The sequence below is a fragment of the Patagioenas fasciata genome, chromosome 1 (genome assembly GCF_037038585.1).
Source record: "Patagioenas fasciata isolate bPatFas1 chromosome 1, bPatFas1.hap1, whole genome shotgun sequence".
Taxonomy (NCBI): domain Eukaryota; kingdom Metazoa; phylum Chordata; class Aves; order Columbiformes; family Columbidae; genus Patagioenas; species Patagioenas fasciata.
The window spans coordinates 140,639,096-140,664,638 of NC_092520.1; the positions used below are offsets into that span (position 1 = coordinate 140,639,096).

The 25,543-nt window shown below is 39.3% G+C and overlaps 1 protein-coding gene and 1 long non-coding RNA gene across 3 annotated transcripts in view; one reads left to right on the plus strand and one right to left on the minus strand.

The window, feature by feature from the left end:
• The window catches only part of ARFGAP3 (ARF GTPase activating protein 3), a 34,784-nt gene extending 14,237 nt beyond the window's left edge, over positions 1 to 20,547 (minus strand). The window contains exons 1-9 of the mRNA XM_065852561.2: positions 20,356 to 20,547; positions 14,614 to 14,732; positions 13,340 to 13,412; positions 10,298 to 10,429; positions 8,075 to 8,158; positions 5,753 to 5,840; positions 5,302 to 5,358; positions 3,484 to 3,530; positions 1,130 to 1,275 (exon numbers count right to left, since the gene is read on the minus strand). Of these exons, the coding sequence (XP_065708633.2) occupies positions 1,130 to 1,275; positions 3,484 to 3,530; positions 5,302 to 5,358; positions 5,753 to 5,840; positions 8,075 to 8,158; positions 10,298 to 10,429; positions 13,340 to 13,412; positions 14,614 to 14,732; positions 20,356 to 20,424 (815 nt within the window). The 5' untranslated portion in view covers positions 20,425 to 20,547. The remainder of the gene's footprint in view (positions 1 to 1,129; positions 1,276 to 3,483; positions 3,531 to 5,301; positions 5,359 to 5,752; positions 5,841 to 8,074; positions 8,159 to 10,297; positions 10,430 to 13,339; positions 13,413 to 14,613; positions 14,733 to 20,355) is intronic.
• Positions 20,548 to 20,714: 167 nt separating this feature from the next.
• On the plus strand, positions 20,715 to 22,686 carry LOC139827045 (uncharacterized). 2 transcript variants are annotated; one of them, XR_011737229.1, is made up of 3 exons: positions 20,715 to 21,004; positions 21,331 to 21,641; positions 22,400 to 22,686. It is a non-coding gene; the product is annotated as an uncharacterized lncRNA (long non-coding RNA). The 2 variants fall into 2 exon arrangements; XR_011737230.1 differs by having other exon boundaries at positions 21,534 to 21,641.
• Positions 22,687 to 25,543: the final 2,857 nt, after the last annotated feature.

Sequence of the window (25,543 nt, forward strand, 5' to 3'; positions counted from 1 at the left end):
AATAACAATGAACAATTGTTTTTTCTTGTTATTTAGTAGTCTGTTCCCCTGGGTCACTCTACTGGTAGTTTTTGGCAATCACTGAGAAGCATGACTTTGTGGTAAAAATACTTCAGAAAAATGAATGATCCCCTTGTGATTACTATTTTGGATGCACACAAAACATCTATTTCTGCAGAGGCTACATAAAAGTAAGCAAAAGGAATAGGGAGGAGATTATAAGCCAAAGAGCTTGGTACTATGAGCTCCATGAGATCCTGTAACTATGTAATAATTCAGAAAAATTCTCAATAGGTTATAAAGATGATGGATATTAGCATGTTAAGCTTTACAACAGTAAAAGTGTACAGTAACTAACTCTTCAATAATCTAATTTTGATGACAACTACCAGAAAACATGTAGCAAAGAAATGTAGTGGAAGGAACCAGGAACAGCACCCTCTGAGCTTCAGGGCTTAGCATTTCTTAATTAAGATGGACTAAGAGATTTGAGGCCTCAGACAAAAATATTCAAAGGGTTTTAGTGAAAATAAAGGCAGTCCCAATATAAAATAGCTGAAATTTTAGGAGGCAATTCTAGCCATACCTTAACCACCCCTTGCCTTCAGCACAGAAACCCTTACCCCATGAGTACAAATAAAGCTGAATATTTGTATGTTCCCTTTGCTCTTAGAAAAACTGTTTTAAACACTATTCAGTTCACTACACCAAACCAAAATAAACTAGGTAACTAGTATGGGGTAAAGGAAATTCAAGAGGCTAGAGTCTTCAGTGGTAATACTTAAATTTAACATATTTTAGATTTATTTCACATTTTATTCATACGTATGAGTAGAATGTCTCCTTATTTTCTGTGTTAAATAACACTAAGGTTGTTTTTAAATATAGCATTGGGCTATTTCTACAGTAAATTATCAACTGCAGGAACATACACTTAACGGCAAAAAAAGGGCAATGCGGGAATTACTGTTTGGGTCACTTCATCCACATTTTGGAATTTCTTGAAAGCAAGAACTGAAGTTTTATTTGCATGAGCTAATCTGTGGTAGCATTTAAAATGTTGACAGTTACTTCATTAACATGAAATTTGGCTTCATGTTTTACCATTGCATATACAATTCATACTTACAGTGGTTCTTCCTTCTCAGTTTTCCTACTGCTATGAAGATCCTCTTGTTCCTTCATTTTATCTACAGCTTGTGCTTGTCTTTCAATCTCATTAAAGCTTTGGCTGCTCACTTTTTGTGCCCCCAAACCACCTTTTTTGGCGCCGAGCTTGATTTATTGAAAAACAAAAGACAAAAGCCCCAACATTATAACTGAGACAATCACCTCAAATGACTTAACAGTCAACTTTGAAAGGAACAGCAATTCCTATACGCTGCTCGGGAGCACATGCAAACAGCAATGCAAGTTCAGAGCAGAGTTAATATTTTTTCATGTTTTGACTCTCCATGTGCTGCTTCTACGAACTCTTCCAAATTTAGTTGGCTCTGCAGTCAAGTACGACAGGGCAATGGAACTATTAAAGTTTTAGTTGTCCAGAGGTCAGCATGTTCAAATAAATATTATAATATACAGCACAACTTGAGTTTCTTAATAATTACTTTGTTGCATAGGAATAACATAATAAAATTTGTTGCAATGGAACCATTTGGTGCTCATTCACTTAATTCACAGTTTACATTCAGAAGTAGCAAAGATTCTTGAATTCGTTCTCCCTGGCCAGTGCTCGAGTGTTATCTTAAGTATTTTTTTATTCATATTTTTAATTAACATGTACACAGGTAACACAGGTATTTACTGACTTATGGCAGAAGAGCAATATATAAGTTTTCTATATACGTGTATGCATGATTAGCATTCACACGGGATAAACCATTGTAAACTTATTTTAGATAAACACGTCAGCTGAGAGGTTCCAGTTTTGCACTCATTCTTTGAAAATAATTCTATTTCTAGTTCATATTACTTCAATACAGGAATACCTATTCTTTCAGTTTGGTTATCAAAGATTTAAAAACCACTTTATATTACAAATACTAAGAGATACTATGATGCTGATTCAGACAGTGGTGCAGCACTCAAACTACTGTTCTCAGTCTCCTATGTGTTTAATTCCCCATTTGCAACACTGCAGCCGTATTAATTTTCACAATACATTCATCTTAACTTTGTAATGCTTTAAAGTCTTCACATAAAAGCTCTGCCCTATGTACATACAGCTTTAGGCTCTAACACTACAGTTCACAAACTATAAGTGCACTTGTGAACCCAGTTATGTTCTTCTTAATGTAAGGGAACATACCTGCACATACCACTTAGAACAAGAAACTCCTCTTGCATATTAGGGCCCTCTAGCGGGAGCAAAAATAATAGGTTTCAATCTAAATTAATCTGCTCCAATAAATCTTCAAAATCTTTTGCCAGAAAACAGCCTAGAGTTAAAAGAAGTGACTCCCTGTAACATACTGTCACCCTCATAGTCTAATATTAGGGCCATTTTCTTGGGCCTCAAGTGCCATACATTCAAAATGTGTTTTTTCCTAGCTAACTTGACTTAACTTCAGCTGTCTTACTCAGTTTTCAGGTTCCTTGAACTATCGTTTTGAGATACTCAACTCTCCTCATGCCTTCTTTACAGAAGCCAGATGCCTAAGAAAACACTACGACCCCATCCAGAAACAAGTCTGCAAACCATGTTGAAACTACCTTGAACTGAATGCAGCTGCAACTTAACTATAAATGCAACCAAATACCATACTGCTGTGTGGTATGAGATGAGGACTGCTCCAGAAATACATGTCTCAAACTCACCTTTGTCAGATTATGCCACACATACATACTTAGCCACTCAAAAGTGTTATTGGAACTACCTCTGTTTTCAGGATTTGCTACAAAAGGATCTCACTGCCAACTAACTATGGCGAAAGTCTGAAGAAGCCCGGCAACCCAGTATCAGCAAGTGAGAATAAAGGTTACAGGGCATCGGTGGAGTTGCAGGGACAACAGCCGTGAAAATAACTGAAGTGGGATACAGACCTTGACATCAATATATGCTTTGACATTTTTATTTTACTCATTTTTTAAAAGGCATCACCTGCTGTTCAGGCCCAGACAGCAAAAAGAAAATGACACTCAGATATGCATGTGCAGCTCTAGACAGTTCGGTGAGCTACACACATGTAAAACAGCCTTGGAATTTATCTGATTTCAGAAAACAACCCACAGATCTGAAGCACTCTACTACGTAAAAGCAGTGACCTGTTAGACAAATTCATCTTAACAAGAATTCATTTTCAAACAGACTGTTGGCTCTTTCGATATAGAAACAGTTTTCAATTCCATTTTAGTTTCATAAATTGTTACCAATATAAGCACTGTTTAGTGCTAACTTATGTGATGCATTTCCATATTGCAATGTACATATTTCCAGAAATCTACAGTACAGATAAAAATATGTATATATACATATACACTTACCCCCTTCTTAGCTTGATTTGGCTTCTTTTTTATGAAGGTGGTGTTCTCTGCAAGAATTAAAGGTACATTACTTGACATACAATTTTATTAATTCCAGAACTGCAGAGATAACTACCACAATATCAGCCTCAAAATCGTTTTTTGAATTTATTTTAATGCTTTGAAGTATTTAGGGTACTACACTAAGAGACTGAAATACTAAACTGAGTTACAGGGAATGGAGCTATGAATGATGCAGGAGCCAAGAAGATGCAGGAAACTGCCTCTGATTGAGGATATGGTATCTCTTGCAAATGCACAACGAAACGAAATTACAGCTCAGTTTTCAGTTGTGGATACTTGCTAGTAAACAGAACAAGAATGAAGGACTTGCTATTCTGAATCAGGCTAGAGATCCACCTGATCCCATTCAATTTCCAAGATTAATTGTCTCCTGGATAGAAAGGTATTGGCTATGTTTAAACGCACCAACGATACAGATGAAACATACCTGTATTATCACTTTAAAAAGTCACAAGTGTTATCAGACATCACAAGATACTTACTAGACTAAACAGCTTTATTCTATTGCCTAAGTACAGTACGGGGATTCTAGCTCTATACATAAAGTTTGAAAGGTCCAGCCTTAATGCTTTGTATTAAATCTTGAAACATCGAAATGAACGTACACTCTGCTCTGCATGAAGTCTGACACAACCCCCAATCTTGATACTTTTAATGAGACCCTAATAAGACTCATTACATTCTGTCAGGCACTGTATTGTGCTTTCTTGACAGCTACCCTGAGCCAGGGTAAATCTTCCACAATCAAATGTTTTCAATCAATAACTCCTACTGGATGTTTGTCCATCCAGAAAAAAACAGTTTGAGACAAAATTTAGCTGGAAACAAGCATACACAGAACAGAGATTTTTCACATAAGACAGAACTTGTGATGTCCAAAATAAACACGAAAGACTTTTTTATGTTTTATGAGATGTTTTATGAGAACGTATGTAAAAGATACAAATGATAAAACCAGGAAGTGTATGCAGTTAACTATTCTTCCTAGTCTCCAGCTCTGAAAAAAGAAAAAATTCTAAACCCCAACTAAGTGAATATAAAAGGAGTGAAGACCACACCTTCCTGAAGTACTGAGTTAGTCCTAGCCACCACTTCTTTACTACTCCTGTGCTGCTGCAAATCAATAGTCTCCATTCTCAGAAACCTGCTCCTGCAGGATGGCTCTCAAAATGATAAATTCCTGCTGTATTTTATTTTCCTCAACTTTTACTTGCTTACAGTAACACACTCTGCAGTGTTAAGTAAATTAAGACTCTGGACACTAAAAATACTGTACTAGAAATACAAGATTTTTCTAGTCTTAATTTTTATGTTCAGTTTTCTAAAAAGAGAGCAAAAACTATGTCTAAATAGAAAGACTGATCTATTAGTACAAGATAGCTGGTCATTAATCACAGCACAATGCTCTATTCCACCTGTGTGCTTTAAATGCAGAACTTAGAGCAGCCTAACAGGAGATGTAAAATGTTAACAGTCACCTTTATTAGGTGTGATTCCTATAGCACTTAAATTCATCAGGCTGGCTAAGGTAAGATAGATAAAATCAGAACAACATGGACTAAAATTAATTTCTTAGAAGGTGTACACTGTTTAACAGAAGAAGTTGTAATATGAATTCTGGTATTTCAACTTATTCATGCACACTGATATTAAGAGTAAGCATTCCACATCTCTCCCCAGTCATACATTCTCTGTACAAATGAATATTTAAGTACACTATACTGGCTGCTATTTTCTTCTGCTTTCACTCATTACCTAATGCAGCTTTTGGTGATGTACTAAGGCAATCAACACTTGGTCCTTGTTCTGGTCCTAAAACATAATGAATAACAAGGGTAAGAATAACAGAAGACTCTTTAAGAATGCTAAAAATACCAAAACACAACTTATCCTACTCAGGGTACTGTCTGATACATACAGCAAAACGTGTTATTTCTAACACATCTTCATCAGTTTCTAAAAGAGCAACATTCATCTGAAGTCTTTAGAATCAAATTTTCATTTGGATTTCTATTAAATGTTATTAAAGGAACATGCCATGCAGTCCCACACATTCTAGCATAACCTTTCTAAAAAGTCCTTCCCCTCCGAAGTTCTTGCACTATTATCATGATTCAGTTATTTAACTACTAAAGTAGGGTAAAAAGAGCCTAAACAAAGAGATGACAAGAAAAATGCAGCTTATTGTTAACAAAGAATGTCATACCTTCGTAGCACTCTGGCATATTTTCTGCAGTTTTCTGCTGTAGAGAAACTGGCTCTGGCTCTGATAACACCCACTCCGTATTCTTTGCCTTGAAAAAAATCACAAAAATCAAAAGTGTGCACAAAGTAGTGTGCAACAAATAAATATGAGCACTGAGCTCAAAGACTGCCTTAAGCACCACTGATTAGTTAATATTGGATTCTTATGATCACAGCTTCTAGATTTAAATTCTGTTCTCAGAAGGGCAGTTTAATTAATGTTACAAAAAATGCTTACCTTCATTAAAAATGAGCTGGCTTTAGACAAGTCCTAAGTACCTGTATTTTCCCTCTCAAGAATTTCAATATGTTTACCATCCAAAAATTAATATGCATTTTAATTGTGCTTTAGATTATTTATTGCATGCTAGCCATTAATTTTCTTTACTTATAACAGTAATAGAGTACAGGAAATCTAGATCATTTATTTACATATAATCACGAAGCCTTCTCCCCACACTAAGCTCTTGCACCTCCAATTTCCTAACACTTAATTTTTGATTGTGAGCAGTCCTCTTAAGTCTTCCTGATGAGTCCTCCCATGTGTCTCAGGCACATCCTCCTCCACAGGCAGGTTTGTGACCTGGTCTCAACAATATTGGTTTAGTATTATCTTTCCCACCAGTGCTGTGCCACTGCCAGTTCATGCTTATTCTTCCCTAAAACTTCAATCTCAAAATTTCCTGCCACATCTCTCAAAAAAATCCATATCCAAATAATCTCTTGCCCTAAGGTACATAAGACAGTCTATAACCCTCTGCCTTTGCAGCTACCCAGAAAGTTTCTTGTGAAAATATACTTTATCTTACGGATATGTTCTCTTAAGAGGGTTTGTATCATGTTCCTACTTCTTGTCCTCGACCACAAAAATATTTACAACAGTTTGCTGCTTAAACTTCTTTCTGTTTAGCTTGCCTCAGTTTATGTTTTCCCCACTCAACTGCAAGCATTCTTCCAAGCTGCCTTTTGCAAACAGAAATACTCAATTTATTTTTCTACTAGCAGGGCAGATGATCTTCTGGCAAAGACACTAGACTAGAATTCACAACAACTGATTTTTTTTTGTCTTTGCAATGAGCATTTCTGACTAATTCAGCAACCTTCCCAGTCCGTAAAATGTAAATATCTTTAGCTGTTTCAAAAATGTTGAAATTTAATTTTATAAGACATTCAAATGCTGGCTCCAGTAGAAGTTCCTAAAATAAAATAAAACAAATAAAGAGCAAAAAGGTTGAATATCCCTTTAAATGGCACCATTTCTGAAACCTCACAAATACAACTAAAAAGTTACATATTTAAGTGTCATGAATAACCAAAAGGAAAAAAAAATTCATTTAAATTACATTTTTTTTTCCTCCTTAAGCATGGCATATACACTAGAAAGTCACTAAAAAGACATGTCATTTTTACTACGTTCTTTACCCAGGTGCAGATAAAAGCAACTTGCAAAAGTTTTTATGACTTGCTGCTAATGCACATGGCACAACCACAACATCATGACATAGGAACAAACATGCATATGAACTGGTGAAAAGTTTTCACAACAAGGGCTAATTGGATATACCCCAAGCTCTTTGAACTCTTCTCTATTCCAAAACATGTCTTATGATTATACTTGTGTTTTAGAGGTTCACAGACTGCAACTGCACTAGAAAGCAATTATACTAGAACACTAAATATTGTTGCAATATTTATGAATACTGGGTGTAGTAATAACGTAATTGCTCTAAGTTTAAGATCACAATTGCTGAAGTTGTTTTCACTGGTATTTTTTCAAATAACAGACTCAAGAAAGTCTCTGAAATAAACACAGTATCTACCACATTAAGGAAGCAGGATCAAAAAACAATAACCAACAGTAGCAACAGCCTTCAGAAAGTTACTTTAACATTTTCAAAGAGGATGTAAGAATTTTGGAGGAAGAAAAAAACCTTATGCTTAGCAAATGTTGTAAGAACTGTTAGGCTTTACTGATGAAAACCCACAGCTATTACATAGTATATTTAAATCAGAGCACTCCCAAGCAAGGAACAAATCCGAGTGGAATTGTATGCCTACAAAAAATAGAGTTTCATTCCACATTTAGCTACTATTTGGGTCATTCTAAATTATCACCTTAGAAAGTGGTTCACATCCAGGAAGAATTCTGAGACCCACAGAAGGCAAAGCAGATAAATGTTAACTTCCTGACCAACCCTTTAGAAGGTTTAATCTTCGCCACAGATCACATAGTTAACCTAACTGTTTAGACAGCTAACAAGAATTAAATATGGGTAATCTATACCTTGGGAGAAACATGGGATGCAAAAAAGTCTTCCTCTTTGGTTTGAGGTGACGAAGGTGGCATTCCACATCCATCTGTCCACAGCTAGAATTAAAAGAGATAATTTTACAGGACAATTGCATGAATATATTTTTTTTTCAAATGTGCCAATTTTGAAACTACTTCTTTTTTTCAGGTTAAAAATTAATTGATTTTTTTTTTCTGGTACATAATCTTTCCTTACAAATTTATTCAAGCTTCAACATATGACATTCCTTTTTTATTTAATCCATCTTTGATGTGTTCCTTCACATTATCCATTTCCTTCCTAAAAAAATGCTCAGTATAAGCTCTGCTGCAGTAATACTGTCAATATCTAGTACCACTAGAGCTTTATAATAAGTTTTTCTCATATTCTCATACAACGTATTTTCTTCCTAATATTCTTATTTTGTCCATAGCAAAAATAAAATAAAATTTTAAAAAAGGGGGAGGAAGGGAACAAAAGTAGCCGTCATTGGAAATAGTTTTCAGAATTTTATCAGTGTGGTCTGACACTCTGATGGATTTTCTCACCTAGTCTCAAAGTTCCCAAAGCTTTGCTACAGTTAGAGCAGGGTTTTGCAAATGCCGAGAGCTTTGAGCAATGCCTGAACTCAGGGTGGGCTGGAGGGCCCGTGGTGCAACAGGTCACGCTGAGCATCGTGCAGGATGGGACTGTAACTTGTGATCTGCTCTCCAAGGCTACTCATAGGCAAATAATTTCTCATGGTTCTTCCTACTATGTGCAAAAGATACACAAGCAAAAATAATTACTTCTGTCCAAAAAGGTTACGGAATGTGCAACAAGCTTACCTCATCATTCACCAATCAACTCTATCAGTAAGGTAGAGAATAATTTTTTTTTAATGAGATGGGGAGAGGATGGTTGGTACTAAATCTAATTATCTGAATAACTTACTTCAGGAATTTAGACATACATATATAATTAATATTAAACAATTGGATGGAATCTGTAATTGAAGCAAGATACTGACAATTCTTCAAAGTGTCCTTTGGGGAACCTATCATGAACGTAAATCATATTTACTTGAACATGTTTTACATCGAAAGCTGTTAAGTCAAAAGAAATTCTCTGAAGTTAGTGAACTATATTATCTATAACATTTATAATATAAAATTATTATAATCCATTCAATTTCATGCTGTTTGATGCATAGATTAGAAAACCCCACCAAACAAGCTTTCATGCTTTTCCTTTAATTCCCACTCATCTGATCAACGTCAAATGAATCAGTCACCGACTTTAACAAGCTGAATTAAACAATCAACACACGCTTTCTGTATATGCAGAAAAGAACTGCCGTCAAGCTTATTTAACACCTCAGCAAACTAATTCTGCATACTCTGCTAATAACTTCTTCCTGTCAACAACTTGACAATGTTTTGACAGCATGCATGAACAGTTTCAGAACAGCAAGATCTGGATATATATAACTTGCTAATTTTTCAAATATTATTTTTGTAGTGAAAAAAGTAAATACACACATTTGCCTGTTTAAATCAAATTCCACTTAAATCACAAATATTTTGTAGCTAATTCTATTAGCACTTTTACATTTTTAAATGCCGTACTTCTCAATAATAATTCAGTTCCAGATAAGTAAAAATAAAAACACTATATAGTTCACCAAGAAGTGCTGACATTTTTGTTGTGCAATACCACAAATATAATTTTGGAGCACACCTGCAAACAAAGAAGTTTCCATTTTGAAGAACAGTTGAAGTTTCTGCCTAGAACTCCTACAGGTTACTGCAAATGTTAAAATGATTGTTTTGAGTAAGCCAGAAATGGTCCTGAAACACCAGTTGAGCTCTATCTTGATATTTTTTCCCAAACAAAAAAGGTAAGCTACAGTTTACTCCCCAGCCAGCCCATTCACTGCAATGTGTATCAGTACCTCCTAAAGACAGATAATGTCTTGCATTACTGATTAGAAACTTCAAATTACTCTAGGACAGGGGTCTCAAACTCATGTTTGCCGGGGTGCACATCAGCCTCGTGGTTGCCTTCAAAGGGCCAAATGTAACTGCTCCTACATTTATACAGTCCTAAAATTATATTTGGCCCTTTGAAGGCAACCGCGAGGCTGATGTGGGCCCTGGCGAACATGAGTTTGACACCCCTGTTCTATGATGAAAGAACATGTTTTTCAGAAATCATAAAGACTACTCACTACTCACATCAGTACCGTGCTTTCTTGTTGCCTGTGTTGCGAGAGATTTAATCTTCTCCTTGTAAAGCTGAGCAGCCCGACTGTTGTACTTTGCATTGGTATCATTTGTTGTGCATCCATGTTGATGGAAAAAAGCAGACTATGAAGTAAAACACAGAAAATGCTATGAGAAACAGGTTTAAAAACTAATTACATTAAACATAAAAATACATTGCAATGCAGCAAAATACTCTGCTCCTCTACCTAAATCTAATATTTTAAATTACGGAGGCTACATAGATCTCCAAACAAAAAGAAAACTCCATACTGGCAACCTCTTTATGCACAAATAAAACCACAGAAAAACCAAATACAAAAGTGGGATGTTTTAAAAGCATGTAAAAATGCAAGCCTGCCATCATATACAAAGAAACCTAGTTCTGAAATTAAGTGTAGAAAGGAAGAGGCAAAATCGATTTGCCAGTACCTGTGCTTCACAGGACATTCCTGATATTCTAAAAGGCAATTCTTGGCTTCATCTCTAGCACGCTAGAGAGAAAAATGTATCTTCAATAGCATCAAAATGACTGTATAAAAATGGTCTTCCTTCAAAAGAAAAGTGTGTGTATGCATATATAGGTATCCATATATTTGTATTTTTATATAAATACCCAAGAATATAAATAAGAAAAATTTTCTTCTGATTTAGATTTTCAACCAAAAGCAAATCAATACATTTATATCAAGGTTCCACAAGTTGTTTGACAATTATAAATAAAAACCCCAATTGTTTTCTCATTATCTAGAATTGACTAGCAAACCGTAACATACACTCTTGCATGGAGGAACACATCAGAGTATTCCCTAAAACATAATAAATAAGTTTCTGATAGCATCAGCACGTCTGGATAACCTAAGGTTATGACCTCATATGCTGCAAATGCAAAGCATAAATCCAGTATGTAAGTGCCAGGCTTTCTATAAAAATTAAGCAACAACGATGCAGGAGAGAGATAACGGAAGTCAACTTCTGTGATTACAACAGAACAGTTGTAAACATCATAGATGCCAAAAAGGTGCATTTTCGCATTTAAATATATATACCCATTAACCTCATATTCAGAGCTTTTTTTTTTGTAAACCCTAATTGCAGTCATCATTGTGATTTATTCTGAAAAAAAAAGAAATAAGAACAGTTCAGATTTTCTAGCAATCTGATAATAACTACAAAGCTCAGGACAGCTGTTATCCAAGATTCAGAATCATCAAGTAATTTTAGAACACATAAGATTAATATTAATCTGATAGCGCTTCTAAACAGTAGTTAGTAAAAACAGGATGTGGCATTTAATTGGAATAAAAAGGGATTTTTTTAAATGCAATTAGAAGAAAGTGTTAATTTTACTTTTCAAAATCTCCAGACAGTTTGCTAAAATGGTCTTTAAAGTTTCAGGTATCTTCTTAGGTAATCTAAAACGGGTCATTGTGAATTTGAGGTATTTGAGGGCTGGCTGTGGGTACACTACACCTCTTGGTAGAATGTATGATAGGAAAAAGTGATATCCAAGTAGAAAGACAAAAACTCATAAAATTAAATTATAAAGGCCTACTGTTATTCTTCCGGTAATATGCTTTCTAAGATTAACTGAAGAACTTTTCAAACTTTGACATCTCTTCTTTCCATCTTCCTTGAACCTTTGTATAGCAAAGTTTTATATAGTTTAACAAAAGCTTTTAAACCTTTGGTTAAAAAGAAAATATTTCTCATGCAAAATCTCCCTATTGTGATCAAGCAAAATTGTGATTTTTATGTACTAAGTGGTATAACCGAAATTCAATGCATAAATTCCTATAACAGCAGTATTAATGCAGAAAGGTGTAACTTAGAAAGGACAGGCAAAAAATAAAGACAGAAAAAAAAAACAGACAGAAAAAGAGGGAGAAGACACCATGCACCTGCTCAGATCTGCAAGCCAGAGACAGTGACCTGCTGAATGCTAAATTCAATGAAAAATGTTTGATTGGAAAATGTAGAAGTGGAAGAAAAATAACAATGATACTGAATTCGTAACTTTTTTATGGAAATAGTTTCTAAAAAAGGAAAAAAACATCAGAATATTAAGTGTTAGACTTAAGGAAACAGATTGTTAAGAAAATCGTGAAGAAAGCGCCTACGGAAAGAAAGTTTGGGTGAAGTTTCTTAAAGAAACAGCATTAAGGACAAAGCACAAATGAAGAAAGATAAGGGGTAAGCATACAGGGAATTAGAAGAAAAGTAGAAATTGCTTAGGGAAGTTGCATGTTTCCACACTGGGTGGGTCAACTTAGGGAAGCAATCTCTGTTACTGGCGGCCAGTCTTCAAAAAACATGGGACAACAGGCAAGATTCTGAAAAAGCTGACAAAAGAAATCATCCTATTTTAAAAAGGAGACTGAAAACTGTACAGCTGTCAACATAACTCCAATTTAAAAAAACCCAAAACATTGTGTAAGAAACTTATTTTTAAGTACATTAAAAAATCAAGTTGAAAGTAACAGCCAATTTGAATTGGTCCCAACCAAAACACTGCTATTTCCTCTCTGACAGTGTAGCATGTCTTATCTTGACTTCAGTTGTACCTGAGCTGGAAGTCACATCTTGACTTCAGTGTCACTTTTGACAGTGACATGATTTTTGGCAGGCTATTGTCATAAACCATGTAAGGAAGCACAGTCACAGGAAAATGCCCATTAACTAGGTTTACAAGCTGTTGGAAAGCTCTTTTTCAGCACCTGACAATGTTTCCCTGTCAAATTAGACACTTATTGACAAGGAACCTGACCTGGCCCTTTCAGTGATTTTTGTTAATGACTTGTAAGAAAAAAATTAAACATTTGCAGATAATACCAAGATGGAAAAGTTGCAAGAAGCATGGAAGATGCAATCAGCATTCAAAGGAATTCTTAAAAACAAGAGAAAAATAAAAAGAGAAATGGAGTGGAGAAATAAAAATATCCCCAAGATGTGAGCCAAGGACAGACAACAGCTTCCAAGCTTCAATGTGCAAAGCAAATACTCAGGAGTACATACAGCGTTTGCATTTCCTCCAACTTGCATGCATCTCAGCTGAAACCAAGACCAATTGGAATCCAGTTCTGTCGATCTAAACAGAAGGAAACATTTTTAAAGTTATCTCCAATGCCATTTAAAATCTCTCTTCCCTTTTCGTTTCGTAAAATGCTTCTCTCCCACCCTTTTTTTGTAAAGTGAAAAACATGCACCTATAGAAAAAAAAATCTGCAACAATACACAATGTGCAAAGCAAATTAATAAGGCCATGTAGAACCACCACAGTTTTTCAAACTGCAAAAGCTTGAAAAAAATGCACCCTCTGGCTGACAGGTTTTCCCTTTCAAAAAGCACCAATTTGACATATTTTCAGGAATCACATTTGAATTCAGTCAACAGCAAATGACAATCACATGTGATGGACAAAGTGACCATTCAGATGTCATACCACAACAAAATTTTGAAGCTCAATAAGAATGAGGAGAATTAATACTGTGATCATTAGGAATGGATTCTTGAGAGGCCTCTTGTACAGTGAAAAGGCAGATGAAGAAAAATTTTAGTTGATGAAAAACAGTTGCTTTTATCTGCATTCCATTCGTGCATGCATTGCTCTCACTTGCTTCAAGCAGAGCCTTACATTTCAAATATGTAACTATTTATCAGGCCGAAAATGCCCAGAGGCCATCAGTTGGGATACTCACCTAAATGTGACAAGCTCAGGGTGCAGATCTACTGCATCAACTGCTTGAGTTAAACAGCTGCCAAAAGGAGCAGGTAGCTCTTTAGACTACTCCAGTACTAACCCTTGGGTGGCACCACAAAGAACTACTTTGGGAAGCAAAGCTAGCAAAATGCTATTTAGCTCTCCAAACTGGCTTGCCGGGGGGGGTCAGATTATCTTTATGAGAAAAACACTGTAACACTGTTGAAGATAATAAAGTAATATTTGCTTCAGTCATTATTTGGAAAAGTGATAAAACACTTCAGCATGCTTACTCTGTTCTTCATTTTCATCATCTTCTATGTAGAAACAAATCTGCCAACAAATGTGCACCAGAAACACACGAAGCAGGTGATGGGAACAGGTGCCTGGAACAAATTCTACCAAACCCTTCTTATTTACCTAGTTCTCAAGCAGCTATGAGACACATCAAAGCCAATACAAGCATTAAAAAGGTCTGAATCAGTAGCTGAGAGAATAATGGGTTTTCCTCTCTAAGCAGGTATATGGACAAACAAACAAAAACATTAAAAGATGCCATTTTTATTATAAAAGCATACAAACTACTTACCGAATGAAACTCAAATGAACACCAAGAGATCGATGGGTCCCTGAACAATCAATACAGAGAAAAACTCCATATGTTATGCTTGCCCAGCTAGGGTTCTTCGCTCCACAGTCAAAACATACCTTAAAGAAAATAAAGATCAGTAACAGGATTTGAGCATAACCACATCTTCTAAGTTGTGTTACAGGTCATGCTAACACCCTTGCAGTGATCAAACTTACTTAACTCATCCCTAGTGCATCTGCTGACCTGATAACTTCACATAATCCTAATTTTATAAATATAAAGAGGAGTTACACAATCTGCCCATGTTTGTGTGTCTTTGCCCTAACTAGACAGGACTACGTGCCTTCTCAACTTCTGTCTATAACCTGTGTACACATGGACCACAGGCTGAGAAGCCATGGGACAGAGAACCCACATCGGTCTAGTTCAAACTGATATTTAACACAGAACATGGAGCACTACTGAAACATGAAAGCATTCAAGAAACTTTTTCCCAAGGGCAGGTTCTCTTCCTGACGTACCAGAGTCTACTCTTTCCTCAGAACATACTTGTGACTGCAGTTATTGCCACTAGTAATGAGATCTTTATGTACTTTCCTATATAGAATGCTTGGCCCTGAGAGTAAACCTCTGAAACGCAGCTGTGTGAATAAAGCCTCCATGCTGTGTATTGCCCAGCCTAGCACTCTCTGCGAGACATGACTATTTGCGTGATGTAGCACACATGTGTTGCTGTATCAACCTTTTAATTGTCCATAACATGGGTTAATAAACAAATATGCCTACAATTACTGCATTGACAAAACCAAGAACTTCTTATCCTCTGCCACCTCATTAGACTCCTAACATTCAGCCAAAAATACATGAGGTATCTGTGTCTACATCTCATATACCCTGCAGGTCTGCAGATCACAACTTCCAAGTCCTGTCTCAGTTATTCTAAATTCTGTACTTCTTTAGTCCAGGAAAGCAAGAACAAAAAATTTATCTGACACAAATCAATTTTCAAATGCAAGGAACACCTATCCTAGTTCATGCCATGTGCACACGTCTATTCTTGTATTCTTGCATTTCATTATCTAAAAAATGCTTTTTCAGTGGTATTTATAAAGGCTTCAAAGAAGTACTTCTACAGTAAAAGCACCCATCTATAGGTACAGTAAGAGGTATCTGTTAAGAAATAATTCCATGGAGAAATAAGCTTTTACACACAAATCGATGGAGTTCCAATCTGCAATTTTATCAGTTAACATGCTCCTAGAAATATAATGCATCCTCAGATAGTGAGTGAAGTTCTAGCTATATGCAGAAAGAATAAAACCAAGTTTCTTCCCAATCAGCTGGGGACATATGGTATACTCTACATACAGGGCACAATGTTTCCAGCACCTCCTCATCAGGCTGGAAAAGCAAAAAAAACTCCCCTTGTTCAAAACTCCATTCATACAACTAAGTAGAGATTTTTGTCTCTACTTCTTATACCTACCCAGTCAAACAAGACCTGAGTTCACACTCAAGTCAGCTCTCCTGTCATTCATCCAAATTAATTTAAAGTACACTCTCAGGAGCTAAACTCCTTGTTTTAGTGTGGGTCTGTTTTAGCTCGTACAGTCTGAATTTATCAGGCACAAGCGAAGTTCACCAGCAGATACAGCATTAGCTCTTCCAAAACATGAACATTTTAAGTCTGAGCTTCAATTAGGCTAACGAGCAGTAACACAAACAGAAAGCACGGAGGTCACAGTTTCTGCATGCGCGAATCCTCTTTTTCTCTGTCAACAGAGACTTAACATTTATTAATGTTGTCATTTATGCATCCCACTAGTGTATGTGGAAATGGGGTCATTCACTGGCATACAGCAGAAAGAAGAAATAAGATCAAAGCTATAGAGGATGAGCAACAAAAGGAGGGGGTTAGAGAAAGTCCCTGAAACAAGCACAAATGGAAGAACTACATACAGGGAGTTAGGGAAATTAGTCACTCTTCGCGGATGCCATATTCTAAGAAAACACATAGCCTTAGTAGTCAGCACAGATTATCTTTTTCCCAGTTCTCTTCAGTCTTTGAAGTCATTCCTTAAGAAAACAACATGAGCCACATCTTCATTTTAAATTGGCTATTTTCCTTACAAGGCCAAAAGGAGGATGAGGACAACAAAACAGGAGAAAATTCTGATTGAAACCAAAGCTAATAGAACAGCCCTGGTCTTGCTCCTAACACAGGAGAGCAAAGCAGACTTATGGAAGTAAGTCTTGTGCAAATTCTCTGGAGTACAAATGGGAAACAAGAATCTCGACTATCGGTGGGTGGTTAAAGTAAAAAACCCATGTTTGGAAAGGTTCAGTTATAAACATCCCTGAAGATTCTCCTCCCCGGGACAATTATAAGCACTTCTTAATTTCAACATCCTAAAAGGCAGTTGCATCACCTTGGAAGCTAGCTGCCACAAAGCAGTACAGCTCAGTATCTCCACTCATGCAGGACTCTCTATCAGCTATTTACCAGACATTGTAAAAACTATTCATCTGCATTAAAACTATAGCTTTCAGCATTGTGATGCAAGTAGGAAGATCTAACTTTCTTGTGAAAGTAGTGTAACAACTGTCATTTCTATCATGTTATGCAACAGAAATAGAAGCATGTTTCGTTACTATTTACACTAATTCTGCTAAAATATCTAAATAATTATAAAAAAATCAAATTGAAGGATATGCTTAAGCTATTGCATTATTTTTCCTTACATTATGCTAAAGCATTGCAGGACAGTCTCACTTCAGTAACAGTTACTTTCAAAAAAAACTAAAAATAGCAGAAATCCTGTTTGTACCAGAACAAAAACAAAGATCTGGGTATAATCCACAACAAGCAGTCAGTTAAGCATACAACACCCACCTTGCACAAGAAACCTATGTTAATAAATACATACATAATATATATTGTTATTGGATATGGAAATGTTAGTTGTGGCACTAGAGAAGAGGTGGGCAGGTTCAGCAAGCTGACCTACCCCTGAGGTCACGGTTACAGACACTTCCAACCTCCTATGTAACGGGGCCACCGCCACAGGGCAGCTCTGCATCTCCTTGCTCTTGCCATTCCTACCATGGCAAGGCTGCATACAGCTGGACCAACACTAAACCAGCTGAAACCCAGGAGGCAAGTTTTACACTTGGTCAGTGATCTAAATCCAAGCAGCTACTCCCTTAGAGACCAGCCGCCATGACCAGTATCACAATCGCATTTGTTGATCCTACTGGAAGCCAGCTTTGACTCAGAGCAAAGGTAGGTCCAACTCATGCCACAGCCACATGACCTGTAATGCCAATACAAGGGAGGGAACTGAACAGCTGATAAACCACCACCACAACACACATACTTAGTTTTCAGGTGGTTCAGATCTTTGATCTAGGTCTCCAAGCAGAGACATGGATAACATAATCAACAAAAGAAAAGAAAAAACCAGAAGAGAATAAAAAACTAACAGTGTCAAAGGAATATATATGCCAGGTTAAAAAAAAAAAAGACTATCCAGCACAGCCTCAGGGTACAGGTCTTCACTTTTAAAGGTGAGCTTCACAAACACACAAGTTAGCAACACCAGGTAGCTTAAGGACTATGAACATTATTATATGTACAAAATACATCCTATTTAATAATTGTAACATGTCTGTTAAGTGTCATCAGGCAGCTCTATATTATGTAATACCCAAAGACACACACCAAGAACTCAAAAAAAGCCATTTCTTATGCTAAACAAAGTAAACTAAGATCAAATCGTAGATATGTAAATTTAAAGACAATTATTCAAATATCGGTTTCAACACACTATAATCCACAAATTAAACCGCACATTTAAACAAGCATTATTTTACTAAGCTCATGTGCACTCAGAAATACTGCAGAGTACCTAGCATGGTGTAAATGTACATGCCTGCCTATAGTAGGCACTCAGTAAGCCCAGATGCTGCACAGAAGAGACACCAGTTCTTTCCAAGGCATACATAACATAGTTATAGCATATTACGAAGCTTTTAACAAAGAACTCTTTCCACATTTGCACTTTCCCATGTCTTTGTTTCCAAGCAGAAACACTCTACAAATAAAAGGGGCAGATCGCATATGAAGAACACAAAAGAACAGAGACAAAACAAGATGTAATTAAACATGAGAGGATAAACTGATGGCAGCAATGACTTTTACTTAAGAAGACTGGTCAGATACACAGGCATTGGAGAGTTGGGAGATTTAAGATGTTGATGTTTCCCACTCTCTCCTGCCTGTCTTTACAGGTCAACAAGACTGGGTGTCATTGCAGTGTTAATGTGACTTTTCTGCACCTGAGCTGCTCTTTTCAAACTGACCTAGCCTGAATGGCAGCACACACTGTGCCAGTATTTCTTTGCCAACATCAGCACTGAATTTCTGTGTAGCACCTGACATGACTGCAAGGAGAGACAGACATGCCTGAGCAAACAGATGCACCGCAACCACCTTACTAAGGCTAGTACAGTAACAACAAGTTCAGAACTGTTCAAGGCACTCCATCCTCAGGTTTTCTGTCCTCACCAGCCATGGGCAGTACCTTCTGATTCTCTCGTGATCCCAGTAGAGACAAAGCATCACAACAGCACTAAAGAACTACACAATCTCCTAGACACACTGCCAGTGTATTTCAGGAGCCTGTAAAAAAAACTTCTCTCTGACTCTCCCTGTTGGGATTAGGACCTTTCCTTGATGAACTTTTCACCTCATTGCAAAGGCAAGTTTTTGTAATGTTTGCATGAAACTTGTTGGCAAGCGTTCACCTTTGAGGTACACTTTCTGAGAAACCAGACATGGGCCCATCGAATACAAATCATTAAGACTGCATGGGGCAAAGTGTGGAAGTCAGTTCTGGACTAAAGACAGACCTCCAGATTCATATCCCAGAAAACAAAATCAAGGTGTTTCCTCATTACACTAATTCAAATTTTCCTAGTGTCTTTTTCAGACATCTTCACAGCCCATATCGTAATACCAATGCAATGGAACAGGTGGCACTAAAAAGCAGCACAGAAGCACGTATCTGCTGAAGGTAGTTCTGCCACCCAACACTTCTGCCATGTCACCTCGCAGTCTGAGGCACCTGTCCCAGTTCCCAGCTAGCCACCACACACCTTCGTAGGTAATGAATACTAAATAAAAACAACAGGGCTTTACAACACTGAGAAACTAAAGTCACCACTGGACGAGCTTCAACGTGATAAGAAAAGATCGAACTTTTATCACCACAGAAGCTGTTGTGCCACAACAGGCTTTGTTTCTTTAAAGAAAAAAAAAAGAAAAAGAGAAAGAAAAAAATAAACCATTTTCAACACTCTAGGTTGTTACTGTTTAGGATCCTGTTTTTTATTTTTAGCTGAGCTGACCCTCCTTCTAGCAATCCTCAGATACCAGGTACCCGAGAGAAGCGGCGCTTTCCTAATGAAAGGCTGAACGCAGAACGCCCGGCAGACCACGCCTGCGGGTCGCCCCACAGGCCGGCAGACCTGCCCCGCTTGCGGGCCGGCCGCGGCCGGGGAGCTGCACGGCCCTTCCCTCCTCTCACAAGCCCCCCGGCAGCGAGCAGCCGGGCCGGGGCGATCGGCGGGGCGTGCCTGGCCGCGGGCACTCCCCCTCCCTGCCGCGCCGGCAGTGCGACGTGTCACAACGGCGGGGCGCAGCCGTCGCCTCCCCCCAGCCCGGCCCAGCGCCCTTACCTTGTTGGTGGGGACGGAGCGGAGGCGCTTGAAGATGGCGGCAATGTCCTGCTTGCTGGGCTCGCACATGGCGCCGGGCGGCAAGTGGGGGCGAGGCGGGAGAGCTACGAGCGGGAGCTGCCGCCGTTACCGGCCGCTCGCACCGCCGGGTCGCCCCACGCCGCCTCGGGACGCTCCGCCCCGCCCCGCCCCGCCCCGCCCGGGAGGCGGCCACGCAGCGCGCACGCCCGCGGCGGGGCGGGGCGGGGCGCGGCGTGGCCTGCGGTCGCCGGCGTGGCGAGAGGGGGCGACGCTCCCCCCACCTCCCGGTTGCCGTGGAGACGGGCGGCTCTGCTGCGTCAGCGCCTTCCGTTGGGCGCTCCAACTGCCGCGGGGAGGGAGGAGGGAGACCGGGGAAGCCGGGTGAGGGGCGTGAGGTGGTTGGCTTGGGGCGGTGGATGTTTCGCCGTGAGAGGGCTCAGGCACGGGACGTGGGGGGACGCCCCGGCCGCCTCGCTTCCTCGGGGCACCTCAGGAGAACAGCACCACCTGTTCCATTGACCGGGTTTGGGAAAAAAAATAATGAAGCAGCCACGTTCCCCTCAGGACAGGTGATAAAGTACATTATCATGGCTGTGGAGAGGCTTGTTCCTGCTCTTGCACTCAACAGGTAGGTTTCAAGCGTCCTGTAAAAATTTTGCTTCAAAGCATCGTTCCCTCTCTTCACTAGCATTAAAGCACATGGCTGGGGACAAAGTGAGTCAGTGCCAAACCAGAACTAAAAAACAGGTTTTAATTGCTTTCAAAAGCAGCGTGTTCAGAGCATAAATCTGAAATCATAACGCCTCTTGGCACAGGAAAGAGAATAATAGAAATATCATCAGGAATTGTGTAACTGGCTGGCATCCCTACTTCAAAAACCTAGAGTGCCTGAACCACACTGCACTGAATGCAGTTCCAAGCACAGACCTTCTGTCACAGCTCTCCACCTTACAGGAGGATTGTCACTTGGGTCATGAAGCTCAGCAAAGCAGAGATGCCAGACTAATGAACCGTTTTGCTGGAACACCAGCCAGGATGCTGCAGGGGGCCTGCAGGAGCCACTCCAGGTCCCTCATGGCCAGCACTGAACTAGAAGTATGAAATCCTTAAGGGTGGCCCTTGCAAAACAGTGCCAAGACAACTTTGTGGCTTTGCAGAACTGAGCAGCAGTAAGATGATCCATAACAGGACCTTCAGAACATGGCATCTCGGCACTGTTCTTCATCAGAGACAGCATCACCTTCTCGCTTACTCTTCTGACACAGGTAAGACTGCATAGTTATCCATATCCAGAGTTAAGGCAAATTTTCTATAATTCTGTCATTTTCTTTCAGAAAAGTCTAGTTTGGAAAGGCCCTCAGGAGGTTGCCTGCTCTAACCTTCTCTTAAGAACAGGGCCACAGATTGAGTTACCTAAGGTCCAAAATAGACACATTCAAGGCTCTGCATGACAATCTAGCTTCAGCCCCTCAGCCTCAACCCCACATCACCTTCAGTGTCTCAAGTACAAGAGGTTCACCATCTCCCAGAGAAGCTAACAACCCCCAGTTCTTGCCAGTCAGTGGGGAAGTCATTCCAGGTAACGAGACCTGTCACTGCCTCAGCTCTGGCCACGCTGCATGCAGCAGTCACACGGTGAGCAGAGCCATGACCGCTGGTTCAGGGACTTCTGCTGGAGCATGTGCTGTGTGCTGTCCCCATGCTGGGCCCTCAGCACTGCAACTGAGGCACACCGTGGTGCCATAGGGCCTTTCTAATCACTAGGAGTCAGTCACTAGTTATCCGAACAGTCAGCTAAATGCATTAACACTTACATTTTCAGAGCGTGGACATTTGCTGGCAGCAGGCCAGCAACCTCTTTATTCCAGATTAATTTTGTTCAGCCTGGTAGGGGGCCTGATCAAAGTACAGGATTAGCAGTCCAAAAATCCATCTGTATGCATACAGCCAAGTAACAGGGGGACTAGACACAAAACATCTGAGCTTGTAGAGACAAAAGTTGTTGCCTGTTTTATACCAACAGATATCACCCTCCTTCACAATCACTTGAAATCAAGAATGCCTAGCAAGAGACCTCCCCTTACAAGTGAAGATCACATGTCAGGAAGACATTGCTCATGTGGTTGTAGGTGCTCCCTACAGCACACTCCCCTCCACAGATGCTTCCCAAATCCCATTGGACTGCACAAGGACTGGCATCCCAGCCTACACACACTGGCCTCACAGGGAGAAAGAGTTGCCAAATTTCCACAAAGGAGAGTCCATTATGTCACCTTTATCAGTACCATTTAAAAATAAATAAATAAATAAATAGATGGGGTGCTGCAATCTTGCCAGTTAACTGGAACAATTAATATCAGAAAAACAAGGTCATCCTGAAGATGGATCTTTCTGGCATGAAAAGGATGATCTTTATCATCCCATACTTTCCCCAGCTGTACAAGTGCACACTCTGCACCATCCCTTCCTGGCCTCACACAGCACCTCTACCCTAAGGCTGTACTTTGCAATTCAACTATGTGGATGTGCACGCTAAACAGATTCCTGTTGCAGACTGCAAGCTCAGCTGATTGCTAGGAGATGAGCTGTAGACAAGATGGAAGAAAAGCATTTAGCACATGCTTAATGAACATGAGGGAGGTAAGCAGGTCCTGGAGGCAATCTTAGACCACACTGGAGGTTGTAGAAGAAAGGTAATATAGTGAATGGAGGTAAGAGCAGAAGGAAGGGTAGAACTGGTCCATCTCTGCCAGGAAAAAGGCGGTGTTGATAATTCACTGGGTGCTCTGCACATTGAGCAAATAAAAAAATGCAGGTCCCTACTCAGACCGCATACCAGACCAGCGCTGTGAGCACAACTGACTTCCCGGGTCTGACATTGCTTATGTCCTCAATCCTCAGCAAATTTTATTGTTGACAAAAAACTGTCCAAGGAGCACAGATTGCTTCCCTGGCCCCATTATTCACAGCATGTTGTGCTGCCACTTTCTTTGTCCATGAGAAAGAATGCCAATTCATTGAAGTTGTTTGGAAACAGCTTCTGTGTCCTATTCTTCCCTTAATGGTGACCTTGTCCAGTCCCAGGGCAGAAGCAAACTAGACTCTCAATAATGGAAACCATCAGAATAGGCCCCAGAAGGCAACATTTCCAGAAAATAGGTGGGCATTTAGTTCTTCAGCAAGTTTGTGGTTTGAGTAGATATCAGAGGGAAGGCACAAAGAGAATAGCAGCAGTGGTGGCAAAGTGGACCACAACTTCTGCTTTGTCAGTTTTGGCTCAGTGTAGTAATGTCATGTCTCGCTAGGGGTTTCCAAGAATGCCCCAAATACACATTTCTATTCCTAGTGCACACAGAACCATTTAAAAATTGCTTCCATGCCAGCTAGCCTGACAAAGGTATACCTGGAGGAAGACTGCTAAATGTGTATGCTCAGAAGCAAATGTCAGGCAAGTACAGTTCTCTAGAAGGGTTGTACTACAAGCCCTCTAATTTGGTGCAAATGCTGAGCAAGTCACTGCCAGCGTGCCGGAGTATGACACTGGGTGTTGCCGTTTCACAAATCAAAACCCAAGCGCTCTTGTTCTTACTAACAACCCAGAATACAGTTCCAATTTGATATGAAGAAAAGATTTCATGATGAGGAGAATCAAACATTGGGAACAGTTTTCCCAGAGCAACTGAAATCTCCATCCTTGAAAGTTTTCAGGACCCAACCAGACAAAGCCCTCAGCAACCTGCTTTTAGTTGAGTGTTGACTTCACTTTCAGCAGGAGGTTGATCTGGAGAAGTCTTGAGGCCCCCTCCTCCCCAAATGATTCTGTGATAATACCCCCTTCTCTGCATACCCAGTCTAGACCTGAAGTGGATGGGGTCTCCCTGTAATACTTTGTTGACACCCAGGTTTTGGGTGCCAGAGCTACTCTGTGAGTTGATGCAGCATCGGCAAAGCAACCTGTTCCAATGCTTTCTCCTACACTCACCTATCCAAATGCCACAACAAAAGTCTCAAGCTCCTGAATCTTGCTGAACAGTCCCACCAGAACAATTGAATACCGAGAATGATAACCATTCAGGATCATCTCTCGAGGCCTGTGTTCTAGATCTTTGGCTGATTTGATAAATGGAGGTAGGCACTTGCATCTACATGGAGTTATATGGAATTAAAAGTTCAGCAGCCCCCTACTGTCTCACAGCTCTAAAATATTTGGTGCCATTCCCAACTCTCAAAGCTTGTAGTTCTGTAAAATTCTATTAGTGCTGTTCTCCAGTTATTATCAAGCCTCCCATTACTTGTTTTCTCCTCACATTGCTGCTGAGAAATTATGGAACATAGGTATAGTCCCAGGTCATGCTAGCTAGATCTACATTACCCTCCCAGTGCCAAAGGTTCCCTTACAGCCGGAGGATATGTGTCAATTGTGCTTGATGTCCTTCGGAAAACGTGGTCACACTGCAAAAAATTTGTCACTGCTCACAGCTATATTGTTGATAATGAAAATGTTGCCTCATGAAAGTTGTAGCTCCAGAATTTTTAGGCCAGCCTCCCTCTCCACTTGATATCCCCAAAGACAATAAAGTCTTTGACATGTATCATTCCAGTACAAATAATCAATACAGAAATCTCTTCTCTAGAACAGAAAGATCAAGCATCCAAATGCCTACTCCCACACCATGGAAATGAAGTTTACTAACTAGATTAAAAACCAGTTGAAAACATTTCAACACATTAGTAATACGTTTTTATTTAGTACTAATGCATTGCTTGTACTGATAATATCAAGAAGCAATAACCACTTCAAACAGGTGAGGTTTCTTAGAACTTTCCACTCTAGTAAGTGGTCTACATCTCAACACAATGGCTCAGTACAAAGCCAATAAGTTACTATACTGTCATTTACAGACAAACCCTCTGCAGACTCAATCAGCTGTGCTTAGTTAAGCTTGTTTGTATTAGCAATTCAAGGACATTGGAAAGATATGGCTAGAAGCAGCATCTCATTGCAAAACCCACCTATGTTTGTCACATGATAGCATTCCAACTATGCCAGGGCAATCAAATTTCAGTGTTTTCTGCATAAGGATTCTAGGAATATCTATCATAGTACTTCACAATTGACATGGTTGTTTACCTCACAGGGCTGGAGATTTCATGGGTCACACTATTA